Below are 13,203 nucleotides of genomic sequence, written 5' to 3'. Positions count from 1 at the left end.
TACCTTTGTTCTCAGGAAGATGAGAGTCTGGCAGGTGCTTCCTCCTCACTCTCTGTTCAGGACACATGCATGCTTGGCCAAACCAAGCCTCCATGTGTGAAAGGAGTCAGGAGAGATGGCTGTTGGCCAAACAAGCAGTCAACCGACAGCTTTAGAGATCACTTTTATTGCACGTGGGTGAAATCACCACTGAAAGTGGCACATGGTCCTTCCCCATTCAACAGTAGCGGCTAGGACTACATCTGATCCATCCAGGATTGGTCCCCTCATAATCTGTAGACCTTAAAGGGGTTGTCCAGGCTTTTAAATATTGATGACCTATCCTCAGGATAGGTCATCAATATCAGATCGGCGGGGGTCCAACACCCAGCACCCCCAGCAATCAGCTGTATGACGGGAAGGCGCTCACAGTGTGCTCGTGCTGTCTCCCCCGTCTCTCTTCCTGCTTCCTGCTGGTTTGCCATAGACAGCAGCAGCGAGCGAGCATGAAAAGAGACGGGAGAAGGCGCGTGCGCGCTGTCTCCTCATACAGCCCCGCCGATCTGATATTGATGACCTGAACTGTGGGGGTAGGTCCTCAATATTAAAAGCCCGGAGAACCCCCTTTAATTTGCACTTACCCTTCTTTAAGACGTAGGAGTGTGCCGTGCGTAGTGGGCTGGAGCGAGGGGGGCTGCTGGAGAGTTTGGCGTGCGAGTCAGGAGGGTGAGGACTGCAGGACCGAGAAGAGCAGCGCATGTAGGCTTCGTTGTCAGGCTCTGGGGAGAGGCCGGAAAAGAAAAAAAATTCAATCAATTGGGGTCATCAGATGATCAAACAGATCGGGTCACCTTATGATACAGGAGGGCGAAATAGGCCGGGCATTTGTTGAATATGAAGGGGGGGGGGGCGCAGATTTCAATACAAGCGTATGATTTCTACATCATGTTCTCTGTCTATGTAAGGAGCTGTCATTTATTTTCAGAGCTAGGCGGCAACTAACATGACTCCTATTACAGCTCAAACTACCTACATATGTAGAATTATTGTATGATCCCTAAACAAAGGGGGGCTTTCCTTTTTGTCTGTGATGGCCCAAATCTCAAAATTCCCCCTAGGAGCAAGGGAATAAGACGACATGACTCTTGATTGTCTATGAGTTTTCGTGTTAAGACCCAAATCAGAAGATTCCTTTTATTAATGGGCCAAGACTTGACGTGAGTCAGGGATAGTTAGTTAACATACACAAAGCCATTGTTCTGTGTGTCAGATGACCACCAGACCACCTTCCAGGGTGGGTAGCACAGTGATGGGAGCTTCCCCATTGTGTTGCAGGTAGACCTTTACTATTCTGTATGCGATTTGTCCGTTTTACCTCATTTATCACACTTAAATATTTTTATCACTTAGCCTGTGTAAGCCTATTTATTCTCAAATCTTTGAATTCCCGTTAAAGCAGATACATGATTCTGAAAATAATATATTCAGTGCCTAAAGAGAACAGATAACCAAGATTTAATTATGTTTCATTAATCTTACTAGATCAATGTATTACCGCATGACTAAGTAAAATTAATTGTATGTTTGCACATGTGATACCTGGTATCATTGCCGTGTCCACATCTGCATCCTCATCCGCCTGCTCGGAGCTGGTCCTGCGGTGACAATACGACAACCTTCTCTCTTTCAGCTTTTCCTTCTCAGAGATGGACCTTCCAGCTTCCTCCCTGATCAACAGCTCCATCTCCGACAACGAGCCCTTCCCCCCTCCTCCACCTTCCCCGTCACCCATCTCCCCGCCAGAATCACAGGACAGAAAGTCATCCTCTGTTGTGCCGCGCTCCATCTCCCGCTGCTCCTCCCTCTCCTCTTCTTCACGTTCTTGGTTATGACAGGCTATGGGTTCCTTAAGTTCTTCGTGTAGCTGGTCCATAAGGCAGCGCAGGAATTCCTGGGTGTCCTGGGAATGTACCGTTTTTAATGAATTCTTAAGTCACCATTTAATTTAGGTAAAATACTCGTGAAAACCTATAGGTCCACCATTACAGCTGATATTCAGCTTTCCTGAAGTTTTGAATGGCTATGCAGCAGAAACTGGTCATTGCATAAGGAGAATTTAAAGGGGTTTTCTCATCAGCTGTTTTAAGGCGCTGCGGCACTTGTGTCAAGCAGTTCACCCTCTACCTGCACGCAGTCTAAGTAGGAGTGATGCAGAATATTACGGCTTCCTCCCATTCACTTGAATGAGACGAGCTGCAATACCCTGCCGCCCTGCTTCTGTGCAGGTAGATACCCTATGTAACACAGACCAGGCTGAAGGGCTTGCACAAGCACCAAGACCCCTTCAAACAGCTGATGCGCACGTGCCAACAGTTGGCCCCACACACATTTGATATTGTTGGCCTATCCTGAGGCTAGGCCATCAATATTCTGACCCAAGAAATCATACAGTGTAACTCACCTGTTGGGCATAGCCTCGAAATAAAGGGTTAACCAATTTGATTCCATGAGAAAGGCTTGAGGGCACTACGTAACTAGGACTGAGAAGAAAATGGTAGAGTATTAGGCCCCTTGCAGACGAGCGTGTCCGGATGCGTTGCGGCAAACCCGCTTGAGTAGGTACCCAATTGCGATTGCGGATTGCGTTCCGTTGTTCAGTTTTTATTGAGCGGGTGCAATGTGTTTTGCACGTGCGTGATAAAAAACTGAATGTGGTACCCAGACCCTAACTTCTTCACAGAAGTTCAGGTTTGGGTTCGGTGTTGTGTAGATTGTATTATTTTCCCTTATAACATGGTTATAAGGGAAAATAATAGCATTCTGAATACAGAATACATAGTACAATAGCGCTGGAGGGGTTAAAAAAAAACCAAAAAACTATTTAACTCACCTTAATCCACTTGTTCGCACAGCCCGGCATCTCTTCTGTCTTCTTGTTTGAGGAATAGGACCTTTGATGAAGTCACTGCGCTCATCACATGGTCCCATCACATGATCTTTTACCATGGTGATGGATCATGTGACGGACCATGTGATGACCGCAGTGACGTCATCAAAGGTCCTATTCCTCACAGATGAAGACAGAAGAGATGCCGGGCTGCGCGAACAAGTGGATAAAGGGGAGTTAAATTATTATTTATTTATTTTTTTAACCCCTCCAGCCCTATTGTACTATATATTCTGTATTCAGAATGCTATTATTTTCCCTTATAACCATGTTATAAGGGGAAATAATAATGATCGGGTCCCCATCCCAATCGTTTCCTAGCAACCGTGCGTGAAAATCGCACCGCATCCGCACTTGCTGGCTATTTTCATGCAGCCTCTTTCACTTCTATGGGACCTGCGTTGCGTGAAAAACGCTGAATATAGAGCATGCTGCGATTTTCACGCAACGCACAAGTGATGCGTGAAAATCACCGCTCGTGTGCACAGCCCCATAGAAATGAATGGGTCAGGATTCAGTGCGGGTGCAATGCGTTAACGTCACGCATCACATCCGCGCGGAAATCTCGCCCGTGTGAAAGGGGCCTTAGGGGAAAAGTCAAAGCAAAATGGATGCGCTGTATTAGGCCTCATGCACACGAACATATCCGTTTTGCTGTCCACAAACCACGGATCGTTGGTGATATAGTGGTCATAAATATAATTATTATTGGTAGAACGTTTTTTTTTAAAGGGGTTGTAGCCAGTACATATTGATGACCCATCCTCAGGATAGGTCATCAGTATCTGATCTGTGGGGGTCCGACACCCAGCGCTCCCGCCAATCAGCTGTTTGAGGAGGAGGAGGAGAAGGAGGCGGCACTTGTAGGAGCGCTACTTCCTCTTTAAGATTACACTACACGCCATCTCGCTTGCAGTGGTGACACAGTGTAATTACAAGTGAATGGAACAAGCACCTAAACTTCCGAGACGACATGCAGTGTAATCTTGAAGAGGAAATAGCGCTTGTACAAGCGGCACCTCCTCTTCAAAGAGCTGGTCGGAGGAGGTGGCGGGAGTCGGACCCCCACTGATCAGATACTGATGACCTATCCTGAAGATGGGTCATCAATATGTACTAGTTGCACAACCTTTTTAAAGACCCCTCTCCCCCAGAGAAACTTGAAATTAGAAGACATCTTTCACTCTCCTGTATTTACCTCCAGCCACTGAAATCTGATCGAGTATAATGGCCGCTTACCGCTTCTTGTGCCACAGTTCTGAAATGAGTTTCTGATAGCTCTTGCACAGCGCCGGCTTCTTGTCCGTCCGCACCAGACCCCCGCACTCTAAAAAGAACTGCGTCAGTGGAGGGCTGCAAAAAAGGAGCACATCTTAATTGTTGAATATTTCCTACACAGTTTATGCTTAGTGAATGGGAAGAGATGAGAACAGTCAGGGTGGGCCGTCATGTGGGAGCTGCAACCTCAGCGATGAAGAAGTGCCCCCTTCGTGGGTTCTGATCTTAGTAGGCGCAAGGCTAGAACTGTGGGAGGAATATATCCATAAATGATGGGTCGAGGTAGGAGGATGAGTGGGTGACACCAGACAAGATGGGGTAGTAAGACAATGCCAAACACCTCTATCAAGATGCTGGAGGGGAGGGCCACGGATAGGGGAGCCACTTAGATGCCACGAACAGCACTGCATAGGTCATCAGTATCTGATCGGTGGGGGTCAGATACCCGGGAGGCATGTCGATCAGCTGTTTGAGAGGGCTCCGAAACTCACAGTAGCGTCACGGCCTTCTTTCACCGCACCAAGCACAGCGCCGTACATTGTATAGCGGTTGTGCTCGGTATCACATCTCAGCCCCATTCACTTCAATGGGGCTGAGCTGCACCTAGGCCACGTGACTGATGAACAGGATGTCACATGTCCTAGGCCAAACTGCGAGAAGGCCGTGGCACTACTGTGAGCGCCGCTGCCTTCTCAAAACAGCTGATCGGCGGGGGTCCCGGTTGTCGAACCCCCACCGATCAAACTGTGAGAAGGCCGTGGCACTACTGCGAGCGCCGCTGCCTTCTCAAAGAGCTCATGGGCGGGGGTCCCGGGTGTCGAACTCCCACCAATCAAACTGCGAGAAGGCCGTGGCACTACTGCGAGCGCCGCTGCCTTCTCAAAGAGCTGATGGGCGGGGGTCCTGGGTGTCGAACCCCCACCGATCAAACTGCGAGAAGGCCGTGGCACTACTGCGAGTGCCGCTGCCTTCTCAAAGAGCTGATGGGCGGGGGTCCTGGGTGTCAAACCCCCACCGATCAAACTGCGAGAAGGCCGTGGCACTACTGCGATCGCCGCTGCCTTCTTAAAGAGCTGATGGGCGAGGGTCCCGGGTGTCGAACTCCCACCGATCAAACTGCGAGAAGGCCGTGGCACTACTGCGAGCGCCGCTGCCTTCTCAAACAGCTGATAAAGTGACACCGATGACCTATCCTTAGGATAGATAATCAGTTAGATAATCTTCGAAAACCCCTTTAACGGCCTTCCAGCCTCCAAGGGTTACAATTCAATACAACATCCACTGCAATGGTAGCTCACGGATCACCAAAATGGTTCTCGCTATTCAGATTACAGGTGGCGGCCATACACCACACCACTGGTGGAGAGGATGCATGACCCACAGTCTTACCAGTTGGAAAGCGCCTGCAGTGCCGCATTCATGTAACACGAATTACCAATGTTCTTCATCCCTGTGAGACCTGGAGCCAAAAAGACGACAAACTGAATATCAATGTGAGGGGCTTCTCCACCTTAAAGTCCACGAGACTAATGGCCACCATCACCTCTCTTAGACAGCTGCTCGGCAGATCTGCCCAGTTATACGGCCATAACATGGAAGGAAATGTATCTCCGTGTTACTATGCAGATCCGTAATTCATGATTCTAGGAAAGCTGGGTGACAAACCCTGTACTGGTAGACATATGGCAGATTTACTAATAGTGTCATACTTTGCACTGTCTAAGAATGTGAATCACAGTCTTAAAGTATAACTGTCGTATATATTTTTTTTTTTGGAGTATTGGAAAGTGGTGATTTATATCTCCTTGGTGGCCATATTTCAACTTTTCACTGTGTATTCAATTACCCCTTAATTCCACATTTTTGTTCCCTGTACGGCCTACTTTAGGCATGGTCCGTCTATCTGTTGAAGGAAGGAGCACGCAGCGTGCAAGGTCAGATTACTGACTGCCAGGGACTGTAGGTAAATGGTTAAAGCCAGGTCCTCCCCAGCAGCTGATAACAGTGCCTGGGCTGTGTGCACTTCTCCCTGTCCCTGCACTTGGCAGACGCTCCCTCACTCAGCAGAGCTGGAGAATGCAGAGTTGAAGCAGCGCAGAGCAGGGAAGGGAGATCTGCCATCTGCTCAGTGTATACATGAAAGCAACATGTGGTAAGAGGACCCCTCTGTGCTGCAGGAGATTAACCCTTTAGGGGGGGAGGGCTCTGGTTACTGACACTTTTGGGGGGCTATTGTTACTGGCTAGTGAGGGCAGGCGGGATTAGCCTCAGGGTGAGGGTAGTGGCGGCCATCTTAACTGAATAGTGAGATTGCAGTTTTATGCAGACTGGTTGCTAAGGGCTGAATCTTATTAAATATGGGGCAAGTCCGTCTAATAGTAACTGATTCTGGAATATCCTGTTATTAGTAACTACATATATGAAAATTGAAATTAGGGTCTAAATGTGACAGTTATCCTTTAATATTGGGCAAATTTACTAATCTGGTGCACGGACCTTTGTAAAAGTACGCCAGATTTACGTTAGAATTCTGTCCGTGTGCAAGAATTTTGTCTGTGAACCAAAAAACTGCCTAGTTACAGTTTACGCCACCTGTAAGTTGCCGTGGTTTTAGTCTAAAAATGCGCCAAAGTTTTGGTGCATCTTCGGAAGCACAGGGTCAAATTTAGATCATGCACCTTAACTTGCAAGGCCACGCCCCTTTTTGGTGAAGCCGCGCCTTCTTTGTCGAGGAAGGTGTAGAAAACATCTAAAAGTGTGTAAAAAATGTGGTGCAAAGCACGTCGGCCAGTTTTTGGTGCAAAATGTGCCAAAAAACTGGCGCATTTTCAATAGAGAATTTTCCCCATTGTCTTTCATCTAAAAACTAGATTTTTGTACTTCCCGTAAAATCTGTTTCTCTTCCGTTCATTGGGGGACACAGTCTTGACCTTGGGTATAGCTATAGCCATTAGGAGGCGGACACTAAGCACAAAAAGTGTGAGCGCCTCCTCTCTGCTATATCCCTCCTGCAGACACTGAGCTAATCAGTTTGTACAAAAGCAGTAGGAGCCGCCAGAAGAAGCCAAAACCGGAGATAGGTCATCCTGAAGAAGCAGAAGGACCCATCTAGGAGAACCAGCAATGTACATACAGGGTGGGAGCTGTGTCCCTCAATGAACGGAAAAGAAATAGATTTTACGGCAAGTACAAAAATCTAGTTTTCTCATCCATCTCATTGGGGGACACAGTCTTGACCTTGGGACGTTCCAGAGCAGTCCCCATAAACGAAGAAGCCATCCTGCCAATTCGAGAACCGCTTTTTGCAAAACTCTTCGCCCCAGAGAAGTGTCAGAAGATGGAAAGGCGTGCACTCTGTAAAACTTGGAAAAGTGTGCCGCCCTGCACCCCTGAAAGGCCGAAGCCCCCATGATGTACTGCCCAACCCTTGTCCGAGCAAAATGAGCAGTAACCCGGAAGGGCGGAGCACTTCCACCATGGCCAAACGAATCCATCGAGAAATGGAAACTTTGGAGACAGCTAGCCCTTGTCTCGGTGCCATCCGGAATGACGAATAATGAATCCGTCCGTCGGAAAGAGGACGTCTGAAACAGATAGATGCAAATCCCTCAAGGATTCCACAGAAGCCGGTAAGGGGCCCCCTGCAGAAAGGTCCGAACCGCAGAAAGGGAAGCCAAATTCCGCTGAAGAAGAAAGAATGGTGTCTGGATATCAAGGGCCAAAGAACTGCAGATGTGACAAAACTTGCCCCTCCATGGGGGAGGAAGTAGGGATGCCTGAAGGCAGAAGCCCCACACACCATAGCGGAAGAGAAGAATGTTAAAGAATTAAAATAAAAAATTCAGCAGACCTGCAAAGCAGGGAGGTCTGCCTGCTACGGACACTAAGCTAAAACTGATTAGCTGAGTGTCTGCAGGAGGGATATAGCTGAGAGGAGGAGCTAACACTTTATTTTGCTTAGTGTCGCCTCCTAGTGGCAATAGCTATACCCAAGGTCAAGACTGTGTCCCCCAATGATACGGATGAGAAAGCAGATATGTGATATCATCAGCTAAATAAAAGGGTTTTCTGAGGATTTGGATACTAATGACCTATTCTCAGGATAGGTCATCAATATCAGATCGGCCGGGGTCCAACTCCTGGCTCCCCCATCAATCAGCTGTTTTGGGCAGCCGCCATCCCTAGAAATATAGAGTGGATGGAGCTGAAGGTGTGTAGTGTCCGTGCTGGGGGTAGTGTATGCAACCAATGGAAGCTGAGCTGCAGCACACCAGCACCGGAGACTACATAGTGGATGGAGATGATCGGTGGGGGTGCGGGATGTCGAGAGCTTCACTCATCTGATATTGATGACCTATCCTGAGGATATCCAAATCCCAGAAAAACCCCTTTCACTGTTTTTTAATTCATGGTTTTAGCAAATAGAATATCTAGATCCATACGACTGTACTGCTGGTCAAAAAAATCTCTGATCCAGTCATGTAAATGTTCCTTGCTGCCCACATATTGGACTGAGATAGAGACTAGAGATGAACGAACCAGGCAAGATTAGGTTTGTTTGAAATTCGCTGAATTTTATAAAGAATTTGGTGAGAGAGAGAAACCGGTACTCTCTCTTATTACGGAGAGCCCCTAGTATTCAGAGTACATATGCGCAGTATTGTAGGCCAGGCAATGCCCCTCTGGGTGCCTGGGAAAGATATTCAAATTAGCTTTCCTAAACCTATCTGATGCGAGCAGATGTTAGACATGATAATTTGCATACATTTTCCCCCAGAAATCAAGAGGAACATTGTCTAGCCTACAGTAGTCATGTATATCAACTGGTCTGGTAAAAGAAATAGTACCCACCCAGAGTTTACCCCTAATGCCTTGCAACAAGAAAATCTTTTCTCATCTGCTTTACTCTGATAAAGGGATTTTGCCCTGAAAGAACTAGTTACAGATGTGAGACTGGCTTAGCTTTTTTTCTAGCTTTGCTACATAAGCATCTCTTTCTCGCTCTCTCGTTGGTTGACCTTGTTTTGCGCAAGTCCGAACTTTTTGAGGAAATTCGGACCAAATCACGAACTGGTAGAACGAGTTCGCTCATCCTTACTAGAGACCATAAGTGACCATGTCTCCTATATGGATAATGCACTAACCTCTGGGCTTCAGGTCATCATCATCGCTCTCTGACTCTCCATCATCAGCCACCGCGATGGGGACCGACTTTAATGGGTGGACAGCAGCAGGTACTTCCTAGAGAGACAAAAAAGGAGGCATTACCTAATGATGAGAGGTGGACCTGATCTCCCACCCCTTGCACTGGTATAAAGACGCACCCTGTGGATCAGTTTGGGAGAAGTTGACTGGGAGTGAGGAGGAGAAGGAACCCGAGAGTCCAGGAAAACTTCCTTCTCACAAGCGTAACACCAAACCCGGAAGGTGGTCAGGTTCACCGTCAGATTGTGCTTCTTAGCCTGGAAGACGCAAACATGGAGGTGGCAAATTCATTTAAGAAATATGGACCCTGGCCATATGCAAGACATGGGGTGACTGGTTCACCTGGGCATGCAGGGTACTGTGGTCAGCATAGGACTCGCCACATCCCACGTACTGGCACTCATCCTGAAAGCAGAAAGCTGCGGTCAGTCACAATAACTAAATAAGTGCAATGTCCTCCCCGTGATGTGCTGCTTAGTTATGGACCATTTACCTGCAGACAGGCCCACAGGTTGGGTCCGCCAGCTCCACAAGACTCACATGTTCCCTATGGGAAAAAAAAGAAGGGAGGCGATAAAGAGTTATAGGATACCAGCACCCATGGGTGTCCACTCCCATTTTGTGCATACACCTTAGATCAGTGGTGGTCACCCTACCCTATTTTGCCCCCATTTTATCCAATGTTACAGCTGGTACCAGGCACAGCGCGTGCTAAGTATCTCACCTTCGATTTCAAGATCAGCTCCTCCTTGGTGACTTCTCCTATTGAGTCCAGGTGAGGACAGAAGTCGTCTATTTCACTCATAGTGTTTTTGAAGGACCACAGTGCAGAAAAGAGGGAAACCTCAAGCGTCTCTAAGTGTCCTCACCACCAACCCTTGAAAAGCAGAGATAGGGTGGACGCTCTAGAGAGAGACAACATTGACTTGGTCATAAATCAGCTCAGAAGATTCTTCAGAAGAAGGGTCCATTCACACCGCCGTATGTGTTTTGCGGATCCGCAAAACACGGACATCGGCAATGTGCGTCCGGGAGACAGAGACGTCAGAGAAACTCTGAAGGATTTCACTGTGAATGGTTTTATGCAGCCTGCTATGCATTGTAATACAAAGAGGCTATATGGTACGAAGTGTTTAATGAAAACCCATTACAAACATTTTTAGTCGTAAATATGTGCAATAAAATATAAAAAGCTACTCTTGGGTGGAGTCAGAGTCAGTATAAATGTACCGATTCCCGTTTAAAAAAATATATATTGGTATAATTAATGGATTAACTTTCATTTAGAAATATTAATCATTAATATATTTTATGTTCTATCAATCTAAGGTCCCCATTTATCAAAACGAGTGATTAGCAGGGTGTTCTAGTGGTTATAAATAATGAGTTCTCACCTCTCCTGTGTCCTCTCCTGTCCTTATACTATAAACCGTGATTAGCAGGGTGTTCTAGTGGTGATAGAGAATCAGTTCTCACCTCTCCTGTGTCCTCTCCTTTCCCTATACTATAAACCGTTATAAGCAGGGTGTTCTAGTGGTGATAGAGAATCAGTTCTCACCTCTCCTGTGTCCTCTCCTGTCCTTATACTATAAACCATGATTAGCAGGGTGTTCTAGTGGTGATAGAGAACCAGTTCTCACCTCTCCTGTGTCCTCTCCTGTCCTTATACTATAAACCGTGATTAGCAGGGTGTTCTAGTGGTGATAGAGAATCAGTTCTCACCTCTCCTGTGTCCTCTCCTGTCCTTTTACTATAAACTGTGATAAGCAGGGTGTTCTAGTGGTGATAGAGAATCAGTTCTCACCTCTCCTGTGTCCTCTCCTGTCCTTATACTATAAATCATGATTAGCAGGGTGTTCTAGTGGTGATAGAGAATCAGTTCTCACCTCTCCTGTGTCCTCTCCTGTCCCTATACTATAAACCGTTATAAGCAGGGTGTTCTAGTGGTGATAGAGAATCAGTTCTCACCTCTCCTGTGTCCTCTCCTATCCTTATACTATAAACCATGATTAGCAGGGTGTTCTAGTGGTGATAGAGAATCAGTTCTCACCTCTCTTGTGTCCTCTCCTGTCCCTATACTATAAACCGTTATAAGCAGGGTGTTCTAGTGGTGATAGAGAATCAGTTCTCACCTCTCCTGTGTCCTCTCCTGTCCTTATACTATAAACCATGATTAGCAGGGTGTTCTAGTGGTGATAGAGAATCAGTTCTTACCTCTCCTGTGTTCTAAGGAGTGCTAGTGATCTATCACTGTTTATAGTATAAGGACAGAAGAGGGTATAACTGATTTCTCATCCGTCTCATTGGGGGACACAGGCTTGACCATGGGTATAGTTGTTGCCGCTAGGAGGAGGAGGACACTAAGCACAAAAAGTGTGAGCTCCTCCCTCTTTTTTGTATCCTGAAACAGCCAGAGATTTCCTCCCTGCGGTAACTGCTTCACCGCCAACCCAAGTTATGGGAGAGAGTGCATAACAGTGTTTTCCAGTTATTGCATCCTAACTTGGCTTACCTTCTATCTAAGCAGCCGGATTACTTACATGATGGTGAGAAAAACCCCAATGTCACCTTTTTGCTACAGGAAATGTATTACTAATTATTGGCCATTTATGAAGTTGGAGTTGGCAAATCTGGGATCAACCCTATAAGCCGGGCATACTGCTTGGTGAGGTGGATACCTGCCTTGTGAAAATCAGATGGGCAGTTCCTGAGAAAAAAAAGATTTAGGGCTTAATTGCACCATTTACTCCAAAATGATACCAATGAAAAATACAAGTCGTCCCCCAAAAATCAAGCCCTCACACAACTCCATATAAAGAAAAATAAAAAAAAATTTATGGGTCTTGGGAAGTGGCAATGCCAAAACATTTTTTTCTTTTAAAAAAAAAAAATGCAAAAAAAGTAGTAAAACGTACAAAAAAAATATCTGTATTTGGTATCACTGTAATCGTACTGAACTAGAGAATAAAGATATTATGTTATTTATACCAAAAAATTAATGCTGTAAAATTTATAATGTAAAAACGCAGTGGTAGTATTGCTGTTTTTCCCATCTCCCTCCCAGAAATAATTAATAAAAGTTCATCAGAAAGTTGTGTACCCCAAAATGGCGCCATTAAAAACTACAACTTGTCCCACAAAAAGCAAGCCCTCATACAGCTATATAGAAATAAAAAATAAATAAAAAGGTTATTGCTCTTGGAACGCGACAATGAAAAAAGGAAGAAAAACGCTTGGTCAGTAAGGCCCAAAACAGGCTGGTCACTAAGGGGTTAAGAATATCTCTGTACTTTGCTCCATACAGCTTTTCCTCGACCCTGACCAGTCCCCCCCCCCCCCCAGCATGATGCTGCCACCCCCATGCTTCGCTGTAGGGATGGTATTGGGCAGGTGAAGAAGCAGTGCATGGTTTCTTCAAGACATGGCCAAGAAGTTCAATCTTGGTTTCATAAGACCAGAGAATCTTATTTCAGAGTCCTTAAGGTGCTTTTTTGTTGCAATCTCCATGCGGCTTTCTGAGGAGAGGCTTCTTTCTGGCCAGATTGGTGGAGGCTGCAGTGATGGTTGACCTTCTAGAAGGTTCTCCCATCTGCACACAGGATCTTTAGCGCTCATTGGGTTCTTGGTCACCTCTCTTACCGAGGCCCTACTCCCCTGATTACTCAGTTTGGTGGGGCGGCCAGCTCTAGGAAGAGTCCTGGTTGTTCCAAACTTCTTCCATTTAAGAATTATGGAGGCCACTGTGGTCTTGAGAACTTTCAGTCCAGCAGACCTGTTTATCCCTTTTTCTAGAT

The 13,203-nt window shown here is 46.4% G+C and overlaps 1 protein-coding gene across 2 annotated transcripts in view; it reads right to left on the bottom strand.

The window, feature by feature from the left end:
* USP20 (ubiquitin specific peptidase 20) overlaps positions 1 to 13,203 on the bottom strand; it is a 31,201-nt gene that overhangs the window by 15,891 nt on the left and 2,107 nt on the right. For both annotated transcript variants that reach the window (XM_040404787.1, XM_040404789.1), the window contains exons 2-11: positions 10,134 to 10,314; positions 9,903 to 9,956; positions 9,752 to 9,814; positions 9,529 to 9,666; positions 9,349 to 9,445; positions 5,594 to 5,663; positions 4,166 to 4,279; positions 2,441 to 2,519; positions 1,579 to 1,939; positions 621 to 758 (exon numbers count right to left, since the gene is read on the bottom strand). In XM_040404787.1, the coding sequence (XP_040260721.1) occupies positions 621 to 758; positions 1,579 to 1,939; positions 2,441 to 2,519; positions 4,166 to 4,279; positions 5,594 to 5,663; positions 9,349 to 9,445; positions 9,529 to 9,666; positions 9,752 to 9,814; positions 9,903 to 9,956; positions 10,134 to 10,214 (1,195 nt within the window). In that variant the 5' untranslated portion in view covers positions 10,215 to 10,314. The remainder of the gene's footprint in view (positions 1 to 620; positions 759 to 1,578; positions 1,940 to 2,440; positions 2,520 to 4,165; positions 4,280 to 5,593; positions 5,664 to 9,348; positions 9,446 to 9,528; positions 9,667 to 9,751; positions 9,815 to 9,902; positions 9,957 to 10,133; positions 10,315 to 13,203) is intronic.

The sequence above is a fragment of the Bufo bufo genome, chromosome 8 (genome assembly GCF_905171765.1).
Source record: "Bufo bufo chromosome 8, aBufBuf1.1, whole genome shotgun sequence".
Lineage (NCBI taxonomy): Eukaryota > Metazoa > Chordata > Amphibia > Anura > Bufonidae > Bufo > Bufo bufo.
Note: the sequence above shows the minus strand (reverse complement) of the source record. Positions and strands in the feature narration are given on the sequence as shown.